The sequence below is a fragment of the Oreochromis niloticus genome, linkage group LG10 (assembly GCF_001858045.2).
Source record: "Oreochromis niloticus isolate F11D_XX linkage group LG10, O_niloticus_UMD_NMBU, whole genome shotgun sequence".
Taxonomy (NCBI): Eukaryota; Metazoa; Chordata; class Actinopteri; order Cichliformes; family Cichlidae; genus Oreochromis; species Oreochromis niloticus.
In genome coordinates, this window is record NC_031975.2 from 14,717,551 (window position 1) to 14,742,030 (window position 24,480).

The window sequence follows — 24,480 nt, forward strand, 5'->3', positions numbered from 1 at the left end:
AATCTTTCAAAACAATACTTTATCATATCCACCTATATTATGTAATATAGCATGTAACTACATATGAATGAGGAGCCTATGGCAATAAGCAACAAGTAGTGTTAGAATGGTGCTTCTGTTGTCACCATAAAGTATTTTAACAAACAGAATAAGAAAAGTTCATTGTTCCCATTGTGACCGTGAACGTTTCATCTCCAGAGAGGTTTCCTGTTCTGTGTGGACTCTCGCCAGAGGAAGAATGAAGGTCTGCAGAGTTGATTAGATTACCCTGCCATGTGGCCCGCTTATTGATAGATGAATTCAACTGGTTCAGGAAGTCTGGAGAGCCGAGCCGAGGCAGGTCTGATTCTCATAATTGGGGGTGCGTGCACAATATTGAAGTTTAGGTGAACATTTTACCGCACGACATGGGTCCCGTTGCTCTTACAGTGAGATGGAGTGATTGACTACGGCCACAGTGCTGCATTCTGCATAATTCATGATTTGGTGTATTTTTATTTTTTAAACTCTCTAATTGGTTAATCATAGAAAAACGACATATATAGTTTACTATACAATACTGATTAAAATGTTACATTTTTTTCTCACACTGTCACATAAAGGATTGAACTACAGATCCCTATGTTGAATTTCACATATTTTTCCTGCGGCACTGCCTCTTAAATGTTTTGATGATCCGGGCGCCTGTTAAAACTGATATCGATCTTTGGAATGATGACTTAATGCAATGCGATCCTTAAACTGCCAGAGCAGGAAAGTTATCTTTCAGTTGTGCTTCTTTTTTTTTTCGTCTAGCATGAAATTTCCCAGAGCTAAAGCACGTTAGAACCAGTTCCATTTCTTACTGCTTCATTTTACCTGTTATTAATCTCAGGCAGGAATAAAAAGGGCGAGAGTCGTTTTGGACGCAAAATTTGTTTATTTTTTAAATATCTTCTTAAATGGAAGCTTCAAGGCAGATAATATTTAAGACTTAAGTCTTAAACCGTTAAACTGCGTGTCTAAATTCTGAGAGGAAAAGGGAGTTAGTCGCAAACATAATACGCCCTCCTGTTGACCTTACTGAGCGGATCTCTTTCACGCGCTCTGAACCCCAGCGCGCGCCTCCGGAGCGCTCGTGGGGCTGTCATACTTGTCCCCCTGACTGTCAGTGAAATTTATTAGCAGCTTATCTGGCAGAAGAAATTCGCTACGAGCACATGGAGGGACAGTTACTGTGGGTGCTGTGCGAGGGAAAGCGCCGAGGAACCATACTTTTCTGAGTCTTCAAGACACGTGAGTACAATTTGATTTAATCAGACTGCACTACACAAAACAGTAAAGGGTTAGACTCGCTATGTAAAGCACCATGCATGCTAATCTAGACTGAAAATCCAGGTTTAGATTCACTAATTAGAAGGTATTGCGCACACAAAGGCTGTGTTTATTCGCGGATTAAAAACCAGTCATATCCTGAAAATATTCACCCAAATTAGCTACACAGTATGAGCACGGGGTTAAAAACAAGCAAACACCAGGCTCCACCTTAACTTTGTATTTGCTTGGAAGTTTGGCTGACTTTATGATGGAAATAATAACTAGTAGTAAGTGTTCTGATTCTGCTCTGACTTCAAAAGTCTGAAATGATCTGTTTATATGTATATAGACCAAATCAGACAAGTGTTTGGCTTCAGCCTACTACATGTTTGTGATGAACAAAGCCCCCTCCCCTCCTTTTTTTTTTGAAACCTCTCTTGTGTGATGGTGGCAGCTCCCCATACCCATTGTGAAGATGAAAGGAAGAGGAAGACGCCAGTGTAAATTCAGAAAAGTCATGTTCACTGTTCATACTCTAGCCTTCCTGTTTTCCATACATGCAGAAGAGCGCACAGCTTCTTGTACACACACTTAACTGCTATCTACTACTTCTCTGTGGATTATCTTCTTGTTTTTTGTTTGTTTGTTTTATTGTTCTATGATTTTTGTGATCATTCTATGATCATTTAAAGCTTTTCACAGCGTTGTGATGGTGGAATAGGACGGTCATGTGGTGTAGGAGAAAAAGGAGGCACAGGTATCGGAATGCCACAGGCTGTCTCACTGCTGTCCTTCCTGCTAGTGCTCATTGGATATGGTGAGTTTCTACAAATCTATCATCTTAGTGCATTTTAATTGACTGCTGAACGAGGCTAATGCGTGGCCTCTTCAGACACCCGCTTTCCTTTGTGAGGATGTGAGGTCCCAACAACAGGATTTACACAATACAGAGCACAATAGCTCTTAAAATAACATGCTACTAGTGCTTTCCCCCCCACTAATAGCACCCTGATTCTTGGCTTATATACTCAAACATGTTTAACTTTTTGTCTGTTTGATATCTATACTTTACTGCTTTGGATCCTGTTAATGTGGACTCCACTGAACTTGTTTTGTCGTTCTGAGCAAAAACTATACTTTGTGGTTGTTTGGGCAATGTATCTGATGTTGGATAAGGGAAATGTATAAGAGGTTTATAAAAGTGTTATAATTACACACAGGACACGTTGTTATAAATTATGGTTACAATGTGTTGTCAAAACTGACACTTTATAAACTCACAATTGAAGCCAAGTTTTACTAGAAAACCTTCTAAAATTTGTAAAATTACCATAAAAAATGAACAGACCCATAAATTCCTAGTATTTTTTAAACAGCCACAAATATTAATTCACACTTAGCATATCAATCTGATTGATTTACCTAACAAAATGGAACCAGAAACAACCTTTAGGTACAGTAAAACGTTGCTTGCATGCTTGGAAAAGCAGGATTTTTTAAAAATGCATTAATGGTTAACGACAACCAGACTTAATTTTATCCATTGTGGACATATTGAGGAGGTGTATTCACCATTTGTAGAACAACGTGTAACATTTTCTCTTTCTTTTCTCTGTCTTCCTCACATCTACTTGTGTGTTTTCTTTCCTGCAGCTTTTGCAGGGCTCAATATCTGGCCCTCCTTGCATTCTGCCCTAAGCAACAGCAGCGTATTTGTGGACTTCAGCATAAAATCCAACAGCAGCACCATCCGGAGCAGGAGCCTATCTCTGGTCAACACGGAAAGCAACACCACTGTTCTGACCAAGACTCTCCACAACAATCAACCGGCTGGCAGGGTGGAGTTCAACTGCTCCTGCTTCCCGTACGCAGGAACTTTCCGGTTCCTGCTGAGACAAACCAGCATCTCCACTGTTTTCCCTACTAATAGCACAGAGGGCAGTAGCATAGAGAGCACTACCTGGTGGTGGAGTTCAGAACTACAAGTCCATTGGCCAACCTTTCATATTGCCGTGGAGAGAGCTGGGAACCACTCGGGATCCTTTCAGGCAATAAAAACAACATTTCAGTATATACTGCTGTAAAACAATGACCATAAATAATTTTCATACTTCTCTTCTGTTGTTTCTCTTCAGGTTGGGATATCCACTAATGAACACTTTCAGGCTTGTTCCAGCGGCATTGATTCTGCTCTCTCACTAGAAGTCAGCTATGTGGAGTACAACCAAATAGGTCATAACAGCATCAACAAGGTCCGAGCCCTCACCCGAATCCCAATCAAACCCCTCCGTTCTCAGAGTGTTGAACTGTCCTGTGCCTTCCCTTTCACAGACAGAGATTTCATAAGAGTTGCTCTACGGTCTCCTCACACAGCACAGGAGGTGAAGAGCTCTGGACCGCTCTACCTGTCCCGTATCTTCTCCTATAAGTTGCTAGTGGAAAATGCCAATGCTTACAAGAGTGGCTGTGAGGGGACTATGACTGTTAAATTGATCACCCCGCCCTGTGCTCACATCAATGGGAAAGTATTACTGTATAGCGATGCTGCCTCATCTGCAGTGATGGGGTTCAGACCAGAGGAGCCCACTTCTCCCCCGTTGGCCTTTAACTGGCTGACTCATGGAGAGAATGAAACTGAATTCAACTGCTCAGTGTTTTACCCGGGAAGGAATAAGTACTGCTTTCGCTTTGTTTTCAACTACAGCCGCTCGCCCAGTCCAGCACAGACGTGTCTGGTGGCTTACAAAAGTGCAGGTGAGATTGTTTAGCCTGCGTGTTTTTGGTGTATTGGAGTGGAGGAAATTTATGTAGCAATGCAGAGTTAAAGCTTTTAAACTACTAATCTGCTTTATCGTGTTTTAACACTTTCCTTGCATCCTGCAGAGTCATGGGGGCCATGGCAGCCGTGGAGTGTGTGCAGCGTGAGCTGTGGAGAAGGGGTGAGGGAACGAGTGCGTGAGTGTTTACTGCCCTCAGGTGTGCGAGGGATGCAGTGCACTGGCATGATCAAGGAGCAGTCCCTGTGTTCACTAGAGGATTGTGTCGGTGAGTTTATTTACCCCTAACTTGCTATTTCTATTCTCCAGTATCTTAGATTAAAGCTTTTTGTCTTTAGTTTTGTGTCCAAATGTTGTTTTTCTTTATGTCCCAGTGGTACCAGCTCCTTCTCCATCTCTCCCACCTGCACCGGTTGGAGCTGCACCCTTGGGCGGTAACATGATTGTGGTAGTTGGTATCTCCCTTTGCCTGGCTGTGATTATGGCTACTGTTGTGGTGACTGTGTGGAGAAAATTTTGCCAGAGCCCTCAGTGCAGCTCTGTGCGGAAAAGCTCCATGCATTCTCCTGGAGGGCGCAAGCTCTCAGATGAGGCCTCCATCTTTGGGCACAGCCTACAAAGACCCAGCCTGTCTGATGTTCACAGCCCTTCAGGGGGCATGGGTGTGGCTGCAGCCCAAAAAGATGGGGCTTTCTTGGGAAGTCAACCTCTCTCACAGACCATGGTGATACCACTCCCACAGGACCCAGAAAGGCTATCTCCCACTGGCCAGAAGGTGTTTCCACCAATATTTGGGTATGTTTTAAAATGTATAATATTCTATCCCAGATGTATTCTTTCTGTCACTAGCTATTAAAAAAACACACACAATAAACCGGAAACTATTTTTTGCCTAGGTACAAATTGGCACAACAACAGTTGAAAGAGATGAAGAAGAAGGGCTTAAAGGAGGCTACACAGCTGTACCATGTCTCTTCGAGCCCCGTCCATGACACTGTTGTAGACACATCTGCTTCACCCACCATCTCTCCCATTCCTACACCGATCGGATTTGCTCATTCTGCCTCCCCTTTAGGTCTACAGGGTGATTCTAAACTCAAGAACTTTCACATTGCAGCTCCCTTTTCTGAACCACTATCACAGACTTTTAGGGCCACACCAGACAGACTGAGTCCTAGAGTGGAACTGATCATAGGTCCTCCTGTTGCTGCTCACGCAAGTAGGAGCAGCTCCAAGTGGCATGACCGCACTGCTGACTGGGTAGAGATGGTAGAGAGGACTGGGCTAACAGGTTTCAGAGAAGAAGGACATGCAGCAATGGGAAACTCTTATCATAAGAATCCAAATTTCCGACGGACTTCCAGTTTTAATGATGCCAAACCTCAGCTACCGTCGTCCGCACAGTCCAGACAGTTCAGAGAAAGAAGCCTGACCCAGGTAACTTATATACCCTTTAAGATGACTTTTATTTATTTTTTATTTTGTTTATTTATTTATTATTGCTGTAAAACATTTTAGTGCCATGAATGGTCGAGTTTAACCGTTATGTCTTTTCCAGGTGGGATCTCGGACTCTTCCCGAAGGAAGCTGTTGGAGCAAAGGAGAGTGGGAGAGACAGCCATATCGCTCTTACCCAATTCCAGAGCATGGGGCTTCAGAGTGGACTAGATCCAGACTCCAGAAAAGTGACGGGAGGAAGCCCTGGACAGAGAAACCAGCGCTTTCGCACATTAATGAAATCAAACATGCAGGAACCAACACAAACACAATTTCAGCATCTGGGACACAGGGTAAATCTGACTTTAATAGCACAGCAGAGAGGAGAAAGAACAGTGAGCAAGTTTCAGGGATCGGGGGTCCCGCCGCAGCACCTGTTAGTTCTCAGGGAGTGAACCAGTTGAGTTTGGATCGGGCTGAACAGAACTGGAACCGTCGTGGACCCTCACCAATTCAGAGGAACATCCTGGCCCGGAAATTAAAGGAGGCTCAGTCCTACTCTGCAGCCAAGGGGCGCAAGCGCAGCTCCAGTTTTACTGCTTCATCCTCAGAGCAGAGGAAAGGTCGCTGCCACTCTCTGCCCGTGACTGAGGAGTACAGCAGTAGCGATGGCTCTCCCTACAAGCTGAGCGAGGCAGAACAAAAGATGCTGGATCTAGATCTGTCCTCGTCATATGTATGGGAGGAGGAGTAGATCACAAACTACAGCTGAGAAAAACTGCCACTGATAATTACATTTATCCTTTGCCCTTCACCCTACGTCTGTGTACCCACCTATGTATTGTAATGTTACGGATTTATCTCTATATGTTTTTATCTTTTAAAGTTCTTATTTTAGACTTTTTTAAGGTTTGTTTTGATATTTTGTAATATTATTACTGACTTTGTGAATTGGTAAAGTTTTATTTAATTCACTGTATGCCATTGCTGAGATTTTTAACACACTTTGGAAATACATTTCTGCTCTGTACTTCAACAGCTGGTACAATAAACCTGTCACATTATCTAAATGCACTCGTAAAATCAATACCTAGACCTAGATAATGTTCTAGTTTTATTTCCACATTGCTATATGTGTTTCTTTTATAGTGCTGCCTATACTGAAACGGCACCAGCTACACTAGGGTTCACTGTTTAATGTGAGATCTAAGCAGTGTCAAATATGTAATGAAAATTACACAGTTGTATCAATTGTAACTATGCTTGAGGACAATCAAATGAACATCAGAGAGGTTATGGATGAAATGCTGTTTATTTTAATGTTTGGTTAATAGACACTTTACAGAAAGAAATGGATACAATATGGTATTACTGATATTTGATAAATTCTTTTAAAAAATCGCAAAGGGAGAAATTAAAACATGGCAAAGAATGTTTGCTCTTGTTTTTCAGCCTTTAGGTTTTTAAATTTCGCCCGCTCCACTGCCAACGGCGTCCAGGAAAACCAGAGGCCGCACCTTCATGGTGGTGTGTCTAAGTGAATACCAAAGGCCTTTCCAGGTCCCCCACACAATACCGTCATCATACTCGGCTTTGTACTTCCCTCTGCGATAGAATTTTCCATTTAAATTGGCTGCATGACATCTGTAGATCAGAAGTTAAGGGCACAATGTCAAAGGTAAATTTTCCAAATTACAAAACCTGGTGAAAAGACACAAACTTCATAATCACATTAGAAGTGATGTAGACTCATGGAGCAGAAAGGGTGGGTGACAGCCTCACCTGTTGTACCACCAACCTGCTTTATTCTCCTGGGCACAGCTTCCCTGGAGGTACCGGTCGTTATCCTGTCAACCACCAGCATCAGTGTTTTCACATTCATCATTTGCACATCAGTAGTCTATTAGATGTGCTGTGAAACATCAACTTGCCATCTTGGAGTGGTAATGGTTTTGACAGATGTGTGACTAACCTGATCCCTGGTGCTGAACTGCATGCCACTGAGGCAAGAAGACCACTGCTCCACCACACCCCTGCTTCCACTGAGAGCATCTCCCGCTGACCCACTGTACTGCCCATACTGAAGACGATATTTATCCTGGAATGGGCATTAGAACAATGTTTCCTGGGAGGATCGCTATAATTATGATTCTAAGGAAAAGCTACACAAAGTGTTTTTCTCACAGCCTCATTGGTGATCCTGAAGTTGTCATAAAACGCATAGCTTCTCTCTCCATCCCAATCCACAAGATCGATCTTCACAAGGTTCTTACCTTTAGCACAAAAAAGACACAAAGTAAAGTTGGTAAAGGAGAAGCTAATAAGACAGGAAAGAGAACTATTTAAAATCATATGCAACATATGAATGAAAAAACACATACTGGGTGTCTAATGTGAAGCATTAGTGCATAACGTGACCTGCTGACCTTCTGAGAGCAGAGAGTAAATGTGTTCATTGCCCAACCAAAACTCATCATTCCACAGTTTGAAGTCGCCAAAGCCATCTCTGTAGTCCACCCAGTCTCTGAAATGAGAATTAGGCTGGCAGTTGACTTCAAACAGGAAACCCCATAAGCTTTATCAGCATCATACTAGATTTTAGACAGGCTGTGGGATCTTCCCCCCCACATGCTGTGGGCTACTTCTTCTGCACAATTACCTGTGAAAGTCAACTCTTCCATGCCGGCGTTTTTGAAACACTGTCCACCCTCCTCCATCATCCATGTCACAGTAAACTAAAAAGGGCTCCTGGTCTAATTTGGGTCTTATGCGGTAGAAACCGCTTGATGGTCTCTGTCTGTCGAACAGTTCAGAACAATCTAGAAGAAAGACAAAATAAATGCTTCAGAGATTGCTGATTAATGTTCTTACATTGACATTTTGACTTTGTGCTGCATGTCAAGTAAAAAATAGCTGTGCATGTGCAAAACTCAGTGAATTAGAAATAGAAAAATGCGTCATGCATTGTACATTTGCACCAAACATAGTGCACTTACTTACCTTTATCATAAACAATTAAATTGCCTGCCGGTGGAAGTGGTTTAGTAAGCGTCATATCCAGTCCATCTAGAGCTGCGCTCTTGTTGTGGTTTAAACCAGAATCGGGGTCTGAATCAGCCTGAGGTTTGCTGTTAGACGCAGCAGGCTGAAAAGGACGGAAGTATTTGTGCGTCTGCAAGTGCTCAACCTGCCATTTTCTGATCAAAAGACTATTTTCCAGTTTCCTTATGCTGCGCTTGAGAACAGCAAACTCAGGCCCGCACATAGCCTTAAAATAAGGAAGGAAAAAATACCTCTGTTTTTATTCTGATAACAAACAGAGGAAGCAGTAAGTAATGCATCACAGTTTTTTTCTACACATCTAGAAAAAACACCATTTAAGGCATACATTTTCAGTTTTCACAGTCAATACAAAAATAAAGGAAAACATTTGTTACAGAGTAGATACATACAGACAGCTGTGAAGAGGAGACCAAGACTGGGCACAGCAGAGTCAAGAACAGCAACACTGGCATGACTTTTAGGAAAAACCACATTTTCTAAAATAAACAAGACCATTTAGATTAAAACTTCAAGAAAAATCAAAAAGTTATCCAAAACTTTAAATGCTTTTTTTTAACACCAAGAATCTCGAAGCCACAAGCCTTACCTTCATTTCACAAAGCTCCCCTTGTTTTCTTCAGGTTCAGTGTTCTCTTCCCCTGAAATTTGTCAGTATTATTTATAGGCTGGGCTAGTTCTGCATGGTCCACATTAGAGGATTCGGACTAGAACGGTCTCGCCAAACACTGAACTCAGGTCAGTTTTGTGCTTTCTCCTTCATAAACCATCGCATTGTTTTGAAAGTAGAGCTGATCCCAGATCTGCAAATAGTTTCACTGACCGAAAATGTTGAAAGAGCTCCATTCTTTACATACCAGAAGTGCTGCTTGTGGGGTTTGCCTTTTAAATATAACACAGTGATGTATTGGGGAGGAGACAATTATTCCTAACAAAATGCATTCTATTTTTCGTAATGTCAAACTTCAAACACTAATTCGTGCAATAAAGTAATCCAATATGATTTCTTAGTAATTTCATAAACAGCAGAGCATCCGGGTGAATATTACCCGGGGCACAAAACTCCCGCTAGCAATGGTCGAAAGCACTAATATTTACACATTTTTAATATGCAGTGGTATAAAACACAGGAAAGGTGCAAACTGTAGTGTAGGAAGTCAGCGTGTGCTGCAAAAGGGCTCCCCCTGCATTACTTGTTGGATATTACTGATAAATATGCGGTTTGCTTTAAGTTGCACGTGCACGTTTTTGCTGCTAAGGAGGAAAATGGGAAGACGATAAATGAGGTTTACGGATGAAGTAAACATGCAGAGGGTTGTTGTAATAGAAGATGATGCAAGGGAAATGGGTCAGATGGAGGCAGACGATGCGCCGTGGCGACCCCTAAAGGGAGCAGTTGTGGTATTTTGTGTTTTCTATTTATTTTATTTTATTTTTATTTTTACTTTTTTATTTTTATTTTTCTGAATATAATACCCAAATATCATGAATTAATTTGACAAAAAAACAAACAAACAATGACGCAAAAGGCAGGAATGTACTATTTCGTTTTTGCCCAGTCTATTAAAACCAGATGTTCCAAATTAGGCAGGTTGGGCTAGTTTAGTAACTATCGGCGGTTTAAATACGTCTGTGCAGAAGGGTTACCGTCAGACTCTGTTTTTGAGTCAAAGTAAGCTGAGGAGGAAATATGAATAAAGAGTAAGGAGGAGGGAAAGGCCATTTTTTCCTCCTGTTTTTTTCTTTTTTTCTACTGAGCTCCAGGAAGTTCGAAACCGCTACGTTTGCAAAAACGATGAGGAATAGTGGATGGATAGAAAAAAATCCACCCGGTTAACCTTTGAACCGTCTTCCTTTGTCCCCGGGAGAAGTCACAAGACGAAGTCTCGTATAATTTGACGAATGACAGTCCCGACGGTAAGCAGGCGGAGGGAGTTTAGTTTAGTTGGGCTTTTTGGGGGTCTGATTTGTTGTGAACGCGTCAACGCTGCAAGGAAAGCAACAGGACAGTGAATGGTGATCACACAGACTGTGGACCGGGCGGTGAAATTTTGTTAAAATTTACCCAGAGGTAAACATAATGAGCGATTCCTTTCTTGAGCAGTTTGTTTGTACGTGCTGCAGCTGAATGTAGTGATTTAGGGACGCGCTGTGGACTTCTGCATCCTGCAGGTAGCACCGGGAAATGTGTGAGAGACTGGTTTGAAGAAATGCAGCGTTTTAGGACGATGACACAAAGTTTATGCACTCTTGTCTCATTTGTTTCCACATTGTAACCATGTAGCATCACGCTGAACAGGGTGTACTCAATCTTATCACGCTTTTGTGTCCAAATGCAGAAACTCCACGTTCAGGACAAAAAGAGAAAGGAAACAGAAGCATCATGTCCTCTGTGTACTTTAACCCAGGCTCAGACTCAAGTGTAAATGGGTGAGGTTTTTATTTATTTATCTCTCTCTATATATCAAATAAATACAAATATTTGTGTGTCTTTGTATGTAATCTCTATCTGTCTTCTCAGAAACATTACAAAGATGGAGAATGCTAAAGTAGAGATTGACGATGGAAAGGAGGAGAGTGCACTACCAGACACACTGTACTAGTAAGTTTAAAGAGATCCAATTTGCATAACCCTTCAGCTCTACATACAGGCACATATAACCCTGTCCCCTGTTTTGCAGCAATCTTCGGAAAAAAATAGCCCCGTTTGTCATGTCCTTTGGCTTTCGGTGAGCGCATTTTTTGCAAATTGGAAACGGGTACACCCCTACCTGGTTGTGTTTTTAATTAAGTGGATTTTTTATTATCATTTGCATGTCTTTCTTTCCAGTTTATTTGGAGTAATACTGATCATAGTGGACTTTGTGCTGGTGATTGTGGATCTCTCACTGCCAGCCAAGAGTAGAGATGCTGGAAATGCGTTAGAGGCTGTGTCCCTCACCATCTCTTTCTTCTTCCTTGCCGATGTCCTCCTGCGTGTCTATGTGGAGGGGTGAGTGAGAAATGCTTGTGGGAGTCTAGTTGTTGTTTTCTGCACCTCTGTAACACCCGGTTGTGAGTAAGAAGTCATGCGCATGAGCCAGCCTTTCAGGAAGAATAGCCTCTGTTCTGAGGAAGCCAGTGGATTGCCTAACAAATCAGACAAAACTTACTTTTGCAAAGGTAATTTTTTGCTGACACGCGGTGGATCGCAATATAGTTTGAATCTGTAAACATCACAACTGTTTCCGTGCTAATGTGAGAAAGAGAAATGTTTAAAGTAGTGATTCCCACCAGAGTTTTGAATCAGCAGAAACCAAGTCTGATTTGTCATTAAACAGGAAGTTGTGAAAAGGAAGTCAGACAGGAAATGTTTTGGGTTAGGGATTAGGAAATGTAATGGCACAGTCATCAGAGTGTCAGAGAAATCACTGAATATGTTCATTGCATGATCTGTGCAGATTCTTTTTCCAGCTGTATACTAATTGACTTGTGTCATTTTTCAACTTATCTTGGCCTCCTTTTAGTTTCAAAGTGTACTTCAGCTCCAAGCTGAACATCATAGACGCCTGCGTGGTGATAGTCACACTGGCGGTCACCATGGTCTACACCTTCTCTGACCTGTCAGGTACCAGCCTTATCCCCAGGTACATGTTTGCTCATTGCATTCCCATCACACTAGGCATACAGTAGGAAGGAACAATTAAATAATTAAGTATGATCTGTAAATAAACATTGTGTTGGGTAAGAAAAATGCAAAAGGGGCCACTTTAACATTAAAGTGCATATCATTAAACACATTTAATATTTGAATTTAAAGAACTATTATAAGCTTCTTGTATTTCATTTCCATATGGGAATTTACACCCATAATCCACCTACTTGTTTTCTCTTATGATTCCTGACTGATCTCCATAGATGTGTACAAACTACTCCCAAAAGAAAGCAATAGAGCAATGTTTTCAGTAAATGTGCAATTAAATAGCGATATTGTACTTTACAAACAAAAGCACAAAAAAAAGTATTTTGATTTTCTTATTTGGTGGTGAAAATCTGAGAATGAATGACTGACTTGGCTGATTGTCTAATGACTGTTTAGCTTAACCATATGGTTTTAAGCTACATGCAGTAGTTGCATAGAGTATCGTAGACCATATTACAGATTTTATAATCTCCTTTTGAATGCACTGGACTTCGAACACCTGGAATAATGATTCACTTTTGCAATTTTCCTTTCAGGGTTGTGACATTTCTCCGCTTCTTGAGAATAATAATCCTCGTGAGGGTTTTCAGATTGGCTGCTCAGAAGAAAGAGCTGGAGAAAGTCACCAGGAGGATGGTAAGGTCGTCACTCTAGACACAAACAGTTCAGCTGGACAGTTACAAGTGTTAGGGTTGGCATCAAGAGAGAACACTGGAAAAACTGCTTATTTTTCAGATTTCTGAAAACAAGCGGCGTTATCAGAAGGATGGATTTGACCTTGATCTTACCTATGTCACAGGCAGGTGTTTGCATGCTATATGAATTAAAAAATATGCATGTCAGGAAAATACATTTTGAGACAAAAAAAATAGAAAAAAAATTATTTTGCATCTTTACCCGCTCTGTAGACCGTGTCATCGCCATGTCTTTCCCCTCCTCTGGGAAGCAGGCCTTCTATAGGAATCCAATCAGGGTAAGTGTGAGTGGCCTTGGATGCGGACATGACTTGAAATTAATTTCACCATGCACCACCTGCTTTACTTTGCAAACATATTAATAACATAGACAAAGATTAAAATGATCCCAATCACAGTTACCATTGGCTTTTAACTGACCTCTTTTCTCTCTTTGTGCAGGAAGTGGCAAGGTTTCTAGACACTAAACATGAAGGCCATTATAAAGTTTACAATCTTTGCAGTAAGTTGGCACCACCTTTCCTCACATGCACTGTACGCCCTTTTGTGCAGGATTACAAAACAGCGTAGTTTCTTTTTGTTTCCAGGTGAGAAAGGCTACGACCCCCAGTTCTTCCACTACAGGGTTGAACGGGTGTTTATTGATGACCACAATGTCCCCTCCTTGGAGTGAGCGCAGCTTCTGTTTCATATGTGGCCTTTTCTTTAATCTGGATCTTTTTTTTGCTGCCTTTAAGCATTATCTTATTTTGTAAATGTTGAGACTTCAAGGATTTCTATAAATGACTCGGATCCAGGAAAAAGATGCATCACAACTGCATCAAATTTCCAGTGCTAATTAGTATTTTCCCATCTTAGCTCTGTGTTCTTGTACTGGATTGTTTCAGGGACATGCTCAAATACACAGCGAGCGTGAGAGAGTGGATGTCTGCTGATCCTCAAAACATCATTGCGATCCACTGTAAAGGAGGGAAAGGTAACGTCAGTGAGCTCTCCTTGACTCATTATCATTGAACAACTTATTTGAAAATATGCGTCTTTTTAAATGTGAATTCTACTGCTCCCTTTCCCAGGACGCACTGGTACTATGGTGTGTACCTGGCTTATTGACAGTGACCAGTTTGAGAGTGCACAGGTACATCTCTCTTACTTACTTGTCAAACCAGGGTAAATATAAAGTGTTTTAAAGCAAGGCTATATCCTTACATTTGTTTCTTTTCGCACTGAAGGACAGTCTGGAGTATTTTGGCGAGCGGAGGACGGACAAAAGTCAGAGCTCCAAGTTTCAGGGGGTGGAGACTCCCTCTCAGGTAACAACAAGTCATCAAAAACTCTTTGTAGTGAAGGCATTTATTCTTAAATGTTCCATTTTAAGATTACCCTAAAGTAAAGTGACTTTAAAAAAACAAACAAAAAACCTCTAATCATTGTGATTAGCAGCTCCATGTGGCAGAAACACAAAAGCATGGCAGCAATACAACGGCCTTATTCACATGTGAGGCGACTGGATTTTTTTCCAAAATTTGTAACATCGCCAGAGAACGTTGCCAGGTTTGACCAAACCTTTTCTAGGAAAGGATTTGGAAACAGCCAGATGGTTCTGTCTTACAAATCATTTGTGGGAGATTTTGGGCCTACCTGTGAGACATCGCTCTTCACAACCATCATCAAAACAAATAGTGAAGGAATGTCTTTTGGAATAAGTATATTAGAGTTTTAGGCACTGGTGAAGTCAATTCCAAGAAGCATGAAAGGGATTCTGGTGTCAACATCTTCTTAAGACAACCTGTTGGACTACATGTACAAAAACTAAACACTTGCTTTTTTTAATGGTAAATGGACTGATTCTTATTCTTTTCTTTCTACTCTCCCAGAGTACTCAAAGCGCTCTATACAACATGCCACATTCATTATCTTCTATGCTGTTAAGTGCTTTCTAACCACCATTCACACACATTCATACTCCGATGGATGCATCACAGAGCAACTTGGGGTTAATATTTTGCCCAAGGATATTTGGCATGCAGACTAGGGGGAGCCAGGGATCGAACCACCAACCTTCCGATCAGTAGATGACCTGCTCTACCTCCTACAGCCACAATATGTTAAAAGGTTTTGTTGTTGTTGTGTCCTGCAGAGCCGGTACGTGGGGTACTATGAGATCATGAAGAATAAGCTCAACAGACAATTACCTCCACCGAAAAGCCTCAGGATTAAAAGCATCCGTATCCACTCCATAGCAGGTAAACCAGAAAACCCTAAGCATGTTCGTTTATAGCTGCACCACCCACAGTGGTACATATGAGCTCTTTTTTTTTCTCCCTCTACTCCTGCTCAGGCGTTGGTAAAGGTAACGGTAGCGATTTCAAGGTCAAGATAGTTGTGAGAAAAGAGCTGGTGTTTGAGTGTGTGTGCGCCAAGCAGGAGAACTGCACGGTAAGTCTGTCACACACTCACAAATTCACACAACAGGATTGAAGAGTTTTAGCCTTTTAACCTTTTTTGATGTTTGTTAGGTGTTTCCTGATGTGGGTAATAACGCAGCAGTCATCAGCCTGCAGAATGGGCCTGTGGTTGAAGGAGACGTGAAGGTCATGTTTGAATCGAGTGCAGTGAGTGCTTACTTTTTCACCTTTACCGCTGCATATTAAAGGAAAGCTTGTGAATTAGATTCACGTGATCTGTTCTCATCATCCTTAGGGCCTCCCGAAAGGATATGAAGATGTTCCATTCTACTTCTGGTTCAATACATCCTTCATAGAAGATAACAAGTGTGTTTCTTTTTCTATTTCAGTAGATCAGAGACATTTTTTTGTATTCTTTTGACTGTATTATCATGACTTACACTCTCTTTAAACTGTCCTCAGGTTGTTTTTACCCAGGGAAGAGCTGGATAACCCACACAAACCAAAGACCTGGGACCTGTACAAGGAAGACTTTGGTGTCACTATGTACTTCTCAGAATCTGAATAAAAGAAAGATGGAAATAAGGAAAAACCTGTTCTAGCTTTAATGATGCATAATGAACAGAAATATGCAAATTGAACACTAATTAAAAAATGAATCTGGTCTTGGTGTTAAAATTGACCAGAGGAATACCGCACATTTACATATGTTTAAATGTTGTGATCTTAAGCGCTTAGAATTCTCCGCTTTATAAATAATGTAGACTAAAATTCTACTCTCAGCTTTCGCCACTTAAATTTGTGAGACATGGGGAATTACCAATAAACAAAGAATAATGTACACATTTAAATTAATCTGTATGTGCAGGTACTTGTTTTGGTGTATGTGGTAAAATGATCAACATTTAGCATTCATGAAATTATAAAGCTATATGTGTGGCTGATCTTTTGATAGCTCAGTGCTTTATTTGTGAACTATTTCCCAGTGCTGTTACCTATTCATCCCCACTTGAGGATTTACTGAAAACTAAAGTAGCCTAGGTATTGGTTAATGAAGAGAATCAAACAAGTTGTCTTTGGAAATGTGGAAAAAGGGAGAGAGGAAGCCAAGACATTGCTAATGAGAGCTCAGAAAAGATGTTAGTCTCATTGATTTAGAGTTTGAGCTTTCAAAGCAGCAGCTATTATAGAAACTGCTTTGATTTTGATGAATCAAGGGTCACTTCCATGCAAATAATGATCTGATGGCAGTTTTTGTATCAAACTTCTGAAGAAAAAAAGACTGTAATAAAGTGTTGGAGCTGTGCATGTGTTTGATTAATTAAAAATAAACAATCATTTTAATTTGAACTTAATATTTGCCCCTCACAAACAGGTAACGAGCAAGCAATTTTATTCACAATCTGTACAATCGCTTAAATTACTGCTTATATTACAAGCACTTTCCTGTTACACCATTAATTCCCCAGATTTGAGGACCCATCCAAGCATGTCAGATTTATTCACTGCTAAAGAAATTTGCTAAAAACAAAGTGCAGGCAGAAGTAAACATTAGGAAAGAAAAATACTGCTCTTTGGTTGGCTAAAAGATGTTTTTGCTGAGGCAGAAAATGTTGCACATAAGGTGGATTACAGAAAGCACAGACCTAAAATTCAGACAATGGTGCTGACGAAGGACTAAAAAATATATATTAAAGTGCCAACACATTTCTGAGTCACACTGTGGGACTGAGCTTAGCGTCATCGCCTCACAAGAATAAGGTCTGCCAGCAGGGGTCTTTCTGTGTGGAGTTTGCAGGTTTACTGTATGTGTGTTGGTTCTTGTGTCAATGTGGGTGTGAATGGCTGCCTGTGTGTGTTAGCCACAGGCTTGCAACCTATACAGGGTGTACTCCACCTCTTGCCCCACGACTGCTGGACAGGCTCCAGCCACTTTGCAACCCTGAATTATATAAATAGAAGAAAATTAATGGATGACTAACATTTCAGAGGGACAGAGGTTTAAAAGATCTAAGATTGCAAGAATCGATAAGTTCATATTTAACAAAAAAAGAAAAGGCACTGGCTTCAAAAGAACTGCTTTCCTTGTAATGCCTAATACTGTGTGCGCTTCAGAACAATTTTAACCACCCTTTCCACAACTGACATTGGAAAAAAAAGAAAGAAAAAAAAAAGTCAACCGTCCATAGCGTGTTCCCACATTCATCTAATTGAATTTAAACACATTATTAGTGATGAGGCACAACAAATACTCAAGTTGGGTTTCTAAGTTTAACATACCTGTGAGCATAATTTATAATAGGTCAAGTGACTTTATGAAATCAAACCTATGAAAAAAAACAAAAAACAAAAAAAACAATCCTCGTCCATCTGCAACAGAGGATGATTTGTTTTTGGCTCAGTATCATATTTAGTCATATTGCTTTTCCCCCTCACCCAGCCTTTTCCAGGCTAAACTCCATCGGGTCAACAGAGAGTTTTTGTGGCAGCTCTGGCTAAGCGTCCTTTAAAACCATTAAGGTAGTCGCACTGCTTCAGGTCATCATAACGCCCACTTCGCAGGTAGCACAGTATACCGGTCTTGCAGACCTCTTTGCACGGCTTTGAGACGTGCCCTTTATATCTCAAATACCAGAACTTCTGGAAGGCAGGATCGTCATTGATAAAGGTCCCAATCAGCCGATTAAAATCGGAGGGGAACAGAGTAGACAGACCATAAGCTTCAGTGGCACGGTACAGTAGTCTCCATTTAGGATCCTTTTGTGGACTATGTGGTGCCCCTGGACTGTGGTTTGCCTCTGTAAGGTTCAGGATGTACGTTTCATGGTCGAGCACCAGCCGAGAGCTTCCTTGGTAGTTCCCATCGACATAGTAGACACGGTATCCTGAAAAGACATATTTTTGCTGCGTGTGAGTGTGCTGCTTATGAAATGCTGGAAGATGACTTAACTCAATTATTAACTCACCTGGATTAAGGTGAACAAAGGTAGTGACACTGGGAGCAATAAACGCTACCCCCAACGGGCGGGTCATGGTTTCCTCGTCATAAAACATCTGGAACTCATCCAGGTGCGTATGGCCAAAAAACTGTCCAGTGATTGTACTTTCATACCTGAAGAAAGGATGCGAGAGTAGTTTACCCCAAAGAGAAGCCTACCGATTAACCTCTGTTCACAAAAGTTATGCTTTCAGATGCTGGAAAGTGTTTCTGATAATAAGCCAGCTCTGTGTCTAGCTGCTGTAATTCCAAGAATACTGCTTATTGGGATTTAGTTGCACTGATCAGCATTACACATGCACCTTTTCTAACTTCACATTGCAGACCATTAAATGTTTCCCAATTAAACAATAATCTATTGTTTAATGTATAGGACCCCAAATCATTCTCCAAGTGACAAAGAAGTAGCCAGACTGACTTTAGCACTCCAATTATCTTCTAACAGTTTCTAACAGCTTTATATTAAATCTTCAGTGACTACTGCAGCTACCTGTTGACAATGTGATAATAGTTCCAGCTCCAGCTGCTAAGACAAAGGCCAGGTGGGATGTGACCAATGATATGTACCTACAATAAAGGAGGAGATATTTTTAAAGAAAAATAAATGTTTTCTTGTGCTTAATAAATGAGATCAGAGGTAATTAAAATAAGAAAGTCCCAGTTTCACAGTGTTAAATGATCAAACTCACTTTTTCTCCCTTGTCCTCGCTGGCCTGGAGAATATGGACGAGCCACTGCAGCTGATCCCCGGGATCGGTGGAGTTCACCATCAGCCAAAAGTTTTCTCGTGCACAAAAGTTCATATTGAGAGAGACCAGCCTCAGACCAGGCTGAATCTGCACTGTGTAGAATCCTCCATATCTATAATTACAACAAAAAGACATCTGAATGGCTCAAAGTCAAATAAAACTCTAGACATTATCAGGCTCTTGGTCACTTACTGCAACTCAAAGTGTTGTATACACTCACTGGCCAGTGGAGGCCAGTGAGTACACTAAAGTCATTGCAAAGTTGAAGAAACCACTCTGAGATAATCTTTGTGACATCATGTCACAAATAGATTGATACATGCTTTGTGTTATTTATACCAGATTCTGACTGTACCATACGAATATCACACCAGAAATCAAAACTCTTTAGACCAGGAAAACATTTTTTCAATGTCCAATTTTGGTGAGTCTGTGTAAAATGTAGCCTTAATTTTCTGTTCTTAGCCAACCGGAGTGGGACCAATGTGGTCTTCTGCAACTGTATCCCATTTGTATACCATGGTTGTAACAAATGGTTCTTTAGGTTCTTCTCCGACCTCTGGCATCAACAAGGAATTTTCACCCATTGTTCACTGGGTATTTTCTCTTTTTCAGCCCATTCTCTGTAAATCCTAGAGATGGTTGAGTGGGAAAATCCCAACAGATCAGCAGTTTTGGACATAATCACACCAGTCCATCTGACACCACCAACCATACCACATTCAAATTAAATTAAATAACCATCTTCCTCATTCTGATGTTCGGTTTCAACTTCAGCAGACTGTCTTCACCATGTCTACGTGCTTAAACACACTGAGTGGCTGTCATGTGATTGCCTAATGAGATAGTTGCATTAATGAGCAGGTAATCAGGTTAGTTGCTGCTATGTGATTGGCTGTTTAGATATCTGCATTAATGAGCAGTTTAACAGCTGTACCTAAAAAAAGTGGCCAGTAAGTGTATAAGAAACACTTTCCGTCACTGGTAACCAGTCAAAGTGAAACTGCATCATAAACACAGTTTCCTCGTGATCCAGTGTAAATGCTTTGTTACCTACGGGTAGCTTTAACTGCAGTACAGTGGCAAAGGACGTTCACATATAATAAAATCATAAAATTCAGTGACCTTAATGTCTTCAATGCCTGATCTGGCAACCACGGGGCCCATTCCTCTGCCATTTGGTCATATAGCCAGGAAGAGGATCTGTTGCCATGAATATAGGGTGGAGGGAAGCTGTTTACTGGTGTGCTCTCGTGGTTTCCTACAGCAGGGTAAACTGTCACATTAGATCCCAGGTGTCTGAGGACAAAAGTTAAGAGTCAACATAGATTGGACCAGTTCAAGATAAAGCATGACAAACTTATGACTGGACAACCCTCTGAATGTTAACATGGTCTGAGTCAGAGTACAGTGTGTTTGTAATGAATGTAGCCATAAACCAGCACAACATATATTGTTAGTTTTATTATATTAAAACTACTCTGATCTGCTGTTTTATGAGTTAAAGAAAAAGTTAGTTATGTCAAAAAAAAGTCAGAGTTAAGCTTAAAGCAAACTTACTTGTGGATGAGTTTAGAGATGACAGTTAGCTCTGACAGCTGCTGCTCCCTGGTCTGTGACCACACATTGTGTGCTGGTATGTCTCCAGTCCAGTAAACCCAGTCCCATGGCCCAGCTTTGGCAGCATTTTTCAGAAGGTTCTCCACTGTCCAAAGAGGCAGGTCACACTTTCCATAAGTTCCCCAGTGCCCAGCCTTCCTCCTGCTCAAGTTTGGAGAGCCTGAATCGTTACGACAACACAGAGGTTCCTTGCAGTCTGCAGCACTGCCGACGTCATATTCCTGTCAGGAGGAACAAACAGTAATATTTTTTTAAGGCACGAGTTAAACCAAAACAAGTCAGGTGATCAAAGCCATAACACTTCATGCTGAGTCAAGCCAAAATATACAGACGCTGTCAATCACTAACTTTAACCTTGTTTTTAACAAGCGTATGACCTTAATATAAAAAGGTTTCACATACACACCTACTGACAGACACACTTTGAGGGACTATATACATACACAAAATTAGGACAAGAATAGCCAAGTTTGCCAGGATTTCACTTCAATTTCAATTTTGGCTCTTTTCTTTTCACACACTCACCCTGTCCCAGTGGACGTCTGTGAGAAACAGGACTCTGCTCTGTGGAGAACCCGGTTTGGGAGGAGAGGGTGGTTTAACGGGGGGCTTAGGAACATTTGGCAAAGTGATGTTCCAAGGTGCATACACATCAAATTTGCCACAGGAAGGGCCCACCAGCACAGCACACGCTTCAGTGGGCCACAGAAACGACTCCTGCAGGGCCCTTATGAAGTCATCCCTGAACAGCTCGATTATATCCCGACAGACTTGCTCGTCGGCCAGATGGAGACGGATACACGCCTCACCTACTGCACGTGCCACTCGCTCTTCATTTGCATCACTCTGAGGGAAGGAGTTAACAGAGAAAAAACAAGTTCTGAGAGGAGGAAATTAAGAAAGTTAACCACTACATTTGAACTTCCTGCAAAGCAGGTCAAGCTAAAATTTGTTTAGAACAATCTGAACTTAAACTTGCTCAAAGAAACATTTCAAAGTACGAATCAAAGCCACAGAATACAAGTCCAGCATCTGCACTTAAAAAACACAAGAAAATATGCAAACACATGTGGTGGAGGTCAGCAGCTATAGTTAACGATAAACATGTTTCTTGTGGTCAACAGAGACCACATGACAGAGTCAAAGGACTTTTATGCTAAATCAGCTAAACACAGAAGAAGCAGAGTGTCATATGACTGGTATCATATACCACAAACATTTTTAAACTTTTAATGCTCTGCAGTAGCAGCAATACCAACATAACTGGTGATAATAAAATAGTATGCTCCATTTGGAAACAAAATGTGAGCTGCTCAGATTTATTGTCTTTTTAACCTAATATACCTGTACCAGAATTAAATAAACAAATAAATAAACAAAGAATAACTGCCACAAAGAAGTTAAGAGAAGTTCCTTGCTCAGTCTAGGAAGTTGGACAATATGCAATAACCTGAACAAACCATAGATCACATAGAAGAAAGAAAAAAAGTTAAATCAGAAGCATTATAAAATACACTGATGTAAATGGTAAAGGGAATATTGACTATACTAGAAGTACCTCTCAGTATTACATAATAATGTTTAATATGGAAAACATAATCTTCCTGTGCAGAATGGGCCAGAGCATTTTATGAGACAGCTGTGGTCTTCTAACATTTGGTGGACCTTGCTCAGGATTTTCTAAAAACTGCAAAAACCTAAGCTCTTATTATACATGTAGTCAATATGCAGTTCACAACAACAACTAATGTATAACTAAACTTCAATGCTGTTTTAATACTATAAACATCTCCTAAATGTTTTTCATTTTTTAAACAAATGATTTCCTGTGCTGCTCTAAGGACCGGATGGTCTGTTGCCCCTATGCAACTTGTGGTTTAATAAGACATTTTTAACACATTACCAGAAGGGCGACATCAACAATGGTGAAGACAGCTTTGCAGACGTAGCAGGTGACATTTCTCCAGTTGAATCTGACACTTGAGTGGCTCAGCTGCTCCATGAAATCCAGGCTGGGGTTTCCTGACAGCTGTGCTGGATGACAGGAGCCAAACAGCGGCAATATCAACACCAAAGAGCAGGTTATCAGCCCAAAGGAGGGCGGCTGAGAGGAGAGCCTCATGGTCCTGACAGCAGGTGTCCTCAGAGAGCGTTTGTATCAGCCTCTGTACAAGACAGCAAGACAACACGGACAACAACAAAACAGCAATGGGTGTCAAGGAAGTAACACTTACTGTCGCGGTGCTTAACCTAACACTTCAGCTTCAGAATAAATGACTCACAAACAACCGCAGGCAATATTCCGCTGTATGTCACCTACTAACACAGCAGCAGCGAAAACACACTCTTAACAAAGCGAGCTACTCTTCTGATACCATACCTCTGAATATAACCAAGTGTCGCAGTTTTCCCTGAGTGAGAAGCGGGCAGGTCAAGAGAGGCCCAGCTCCCACACCCACAAAATGCAACGAAATGAGCTCAGCAGCCTTGTTTCTTTGTGGACATGCACTACAGCCACTGCCGGGTTTTAAGGTCCGACTGTTACCTCAGCGGCTGCTTCTGCCTCTGACTTCTGAAAAAGTCAGCTGACACGTCACGTGAGACCAGGTTCTCTCGTGCGCCAGGGGTCTTGTTTTCTGATTGGCCCACAGTCTGGAGCTGTCAAATAAAGTCAAATAAAGATTATCAAAGCTGAGGTCACGCGCTGACCGTTTATATTTTTAACCCCTTTTTGACCAAATTCTTCCTTAATTATAGAAATAGCTGTATGCCTCAGCAAACCTTTATAAACTTGGAACTATAAATTAAATCTACTGGGCGTCAGTATATTCTGCTTTATGTCCGCTGTCTTAAAATAAAGCAATATAGTCTTAATTTTGGTCAAAAGAGTTGCAAGTTGCTTATTTCCCTTGTGTGTGCTTGCGTTACGGGTTTATAAAATATAAAAAAGTATGATGGCTATCACCAGTACCAGTCTATTATGACACATGTACCTGAAATATGGAGGCTATTGCAAAGAAGCAACAAAATATTCAAATTCCTATACAGTTATTAACTTTAAGGTGAGAGCAACCAAGATGAATGGCACTGATTCCCAATCCAACCAAATATGAAACATTTTTGCAGTACACCGTGATGTCTTTGATAGTTATTGCAGCTTTGTTTTTTCTAACATCGTTATGAATCTATTAATTTTTTAAATTCGGTTTACCTTTAGTTAATTTCCAGATTGGGTTTACTCATTTTAGTTTAGTTTTTATTGTTTGAAAGTATTAGTGTTAGTTTTGTCTTCTTGATTGTTACCGTATGAAGAGCAGATATGGCAGAGGTTAAATTTAGTATTACAGTAAAAACACGGAACATTTGAAAGCAGTTGACTCATATCCAAGTTTCACTAAACACATCCAAATAAGCTGCCAAATACTAAAATTAAGATTTCCTGCTTATTTTTTATTTTATTCTAGTTACTTTTCCAAATTGGAAAAATGCTTTCGTCACATCTAGTCTTAGTTAAAATATTGTAATCTTGGTTTTTGTGAAGCTGATCTTAATATCATAGCGTTTAGGCATGTGTCAAAATCAGTGTGTGAATTCTTAAGACCAAAAACATGGCTGTAAAGTCACTTATCTTGACCCTTTAACCACCAAAATCTGTTTTTTCCCACATGAGTTTAAGTGGACAATTGTGTAATATTTGAAGAATTTTCCTCCGTAGACAAAAGAATAGAAACAATCATTGACATTAAATCCCAGTGACATAA

General features: G+C 40.8%; 4 protein-coding genes across 7 annotated transcripts; 2 read left to right on the forward strand and 2 right to left on the reverse strand.

Annotated features, from left to right (window-relative positions):
- The first annotated feature begins 241 nt into the window (after positions 1-241).
- thsd1 (thrombospondin, type I, domain containing 1) lies at positions 242-6,942 on the forward strand. 2 transcript variants are annotated; one of them, XM_025910685.1, is made up of 8 exons: positions 242-1,275; positions 1,999-2,113; positions 2,950-3,344; positions 3,432-4,050; positions 4,180-4,341; positions 4,448-4,868; positions 4,970-5,510; positions 5,632-6,942. In XM_025910685.1, exons 2-8 carry the CDS (start codon positions 2,062-2,064, stop codon positions 6,262-6,264), a joined length of 2,823 nt encoding a protein of 940 aa, XP_025766470.1. In that variant the 5' UTR covers positions 242-1,275; positions 1,999-2,061; the 3' UTR covers positions 6,265-6,942. The 2 variants fall into 2 exon arrangements, with proteins under 2 accessions (XP_025766470.1, XP_025766469.1); XM_025910684.1 differs by having other exon boundaries at positions 243-1,275; positions 1,989-2,113.
- On the reverse strand, positions 6,338-9,435 carry fgl1b (fibrinogen like 1B). Its single transcript, XM_003446724.5, has 9 exons — positions 9,160-9,435; positions 8,963-9,049; positions 8,511-8,778; positions 8,170-8,329; positions 7,937-8,034; positions 7,695-7,783; positions 7,483-7,608; positions 7,293-7,357; positions 6,338-7,154 (listed from the first exon to the last, which is right to left on the reverse strand). The coding sequence occupies exons 1-9, from the start codon at positions 9,163-9,165 to the stop codon at positions 6,974-6,976; spliced, it is 1,080 nt and encodes a 359-aa protein (XP_003446772.1). The 5' UTR covers positions 9,166-9,435; the 3' UTR covers positions 6,338-6,973.
- Positions 9,436-9,789: 354 nt separating this feature from the next.
- tpte (transmembrane phosphatase with tensin homology) lies at positions 9,790-16,658 on the forward strand. Of its 3 annotated transcripts, none has more exons than XM_005472244.4 (19): positions 9,790-9,971; positions 10,910-11,000; positions 11,092-11,172; positions 11,252-11,299; positions 11,401-11,562; positions 12,077-12,196; positions 12,789-12,888; positions 12,988-13,051; positions 13,161-13,225; positions 13,389-13,449; positions 13,535-13,616; positions 13,835-13,923; positions 14,021-14,082; positions 14,177-14,257; positions 15,085-15,190; positions 15,286-15,383; positions 15,464-15,559; positions 15,648-15,718; positions 15,815-16,658. In XM_005472244.4, the coding sequence occupies exons 2-19, from the start codon at positions 10,954-10,956 to the stop codon at positions 15,918-15,920; spliced, it is 1,539 nt and encodes a 512-aa protein (XP_005472301.1). In that variant the 5' UTR covers positions 9,790-9,971; positions 10,910-10,953; the 3' UTR covers positions 15,921-16,658. The 3 variants fall into 3 exon arrangements, with proteins under 3 accessions (XP_005472301.1, XP_003446945.1, XP_005472300.1); XM_003446897.5 differs by lacking the exon at positions 9,790-9,971 and adding an exon at positions 10,157-10,487; XM_005472243.1 differs by lacking the exon at positions 9,790-9,971 and adding an exon at positions 10,494-10,641.
- A 70-nt stretch (positions 16,659-16,728) lies between these two features.
- On the reverse strand, positions 16,729-23,298 carry smpd1 (sphingomyelin phosphodiesterase 1). Its single transcript, XM_003446896.4, has 9 exons — positions 23,100-23,298; positions 22,623-22,884; positions 21,245-21,565; positions 20,660-20,940; positions 20,225-20,398; positions 19,040-19,211; positions 18,841-18,917; positions 18,319-18,464; positions 16,729-18,237 (listed from the first exon to the last, which is right to left on the reverse strand). The coding sequence occupies exons 2-9, from the start codon at positions 22,839-22,841 to the stop codon at positions 17,819-17,821; spliced, it is 1,809 nt and encodes a 602-aa protein (XP_003446944.1). The 5' UTR covers positions 22,842-22,884; positions 23,100-23,298; the 3' UTR covers positions 16,729-17,818.
- Between the last annotated feature and the right edge of the window lie 1,182 nt (positions 23,299-24,480).

What these genes read in the sequence shown, in the direction of transcription:
- thsd1 (XM_025910685.1), top strand. Translation starts at nt 2,062, where the DNA reads ATGCCACAGGCTGTCTCACTGCTGTCCTTCCTGCTAGTGCTCATTGGA. An exon ending in GTGTTTCCACCAATATTTGG is followed by an intron (nt 4,869 to 4,969) that starts GTATGTTTTAAA and finishes TTTTTTGCCTAG; the next exon opens with GTACAAATTGGCACAACAAC. An exon ending in GAGAAAGAAGCCTGACCCAG is followed by an intron (nt 5,511 to 5,631) that starts GTAACTTATATA and finishes TGTCTTTTCCAG; the next exon opens with GTGGGATCTCGGACTCTTCC.
- fgl1b (XM_003446724.5), bottom strand. An exon ending in GGAAGAGTTGACTTTCACAG is followed by an intron (nt 8,035 to 8,169) that starts GTAATTGTGCAG and finishes TTCTCATTTCAG; the next exon opens with AGACTGGGTGGACTACAGAG. An exon ending in TCAGGATCACCAATGAGGCT is followed by an intron (nt 7,609 to 7,694) that starts GTGAGAAAAACA and finishes TGCCCATTCCAG; the next exon opens with GATAAATATCGTCTTCAGTA.
- tpte (XM_005472244.4), top strand. Translation starts at nt 10,954, where the DNA reads ATGTCCTCTGTGTACTTTAACCCAGGCTCAGACTCAAGTGTAAATGG. An exon ending in CTACCAGACACACTGTACTA is followed by an intron (nt 11,173 to 11,251) that starts GTAAGTTTAAAG and finishes CCTGTTTTGCAG; the next exon opens with CAATCTTCGGAAAAAAATAG. An exon ending in ACCAGTTTGAGAGTGCACAG is followed by an intron (nt 14,083 to 14,176) that starts GTACATCTCTCT and finishes TTCGCACTGAAG; the next exon opens with GACAGTCTGGAGTATTTTGG.
- smpd1 (XM_003446896.4), bottom strand. Translation starts at nt 22,841, where the DNA reads ATGAGGCTCTCCTCTCAGCCGCCCTCCTTTGGGCTGATAACCTGCTCT. An exon ending in TTGTTGATGTCGCCCTTCTG is followed by an intron (nt 21,566 to 22,622) that starts GTAATGTGTTAA and finishes TCCTTCCCTCAG; the next exon opens with AGTGATGCAAATGAAGAGCG. An exon ending in CTTTGTTCACCTTAATCCAG is followed by an intron (nt 18,238 to 18,318) that starts GTGAGTTAATAA and finishes ATGTCTTTTCAG; the next exon opens with GATACCGTGTCTACTATGTC.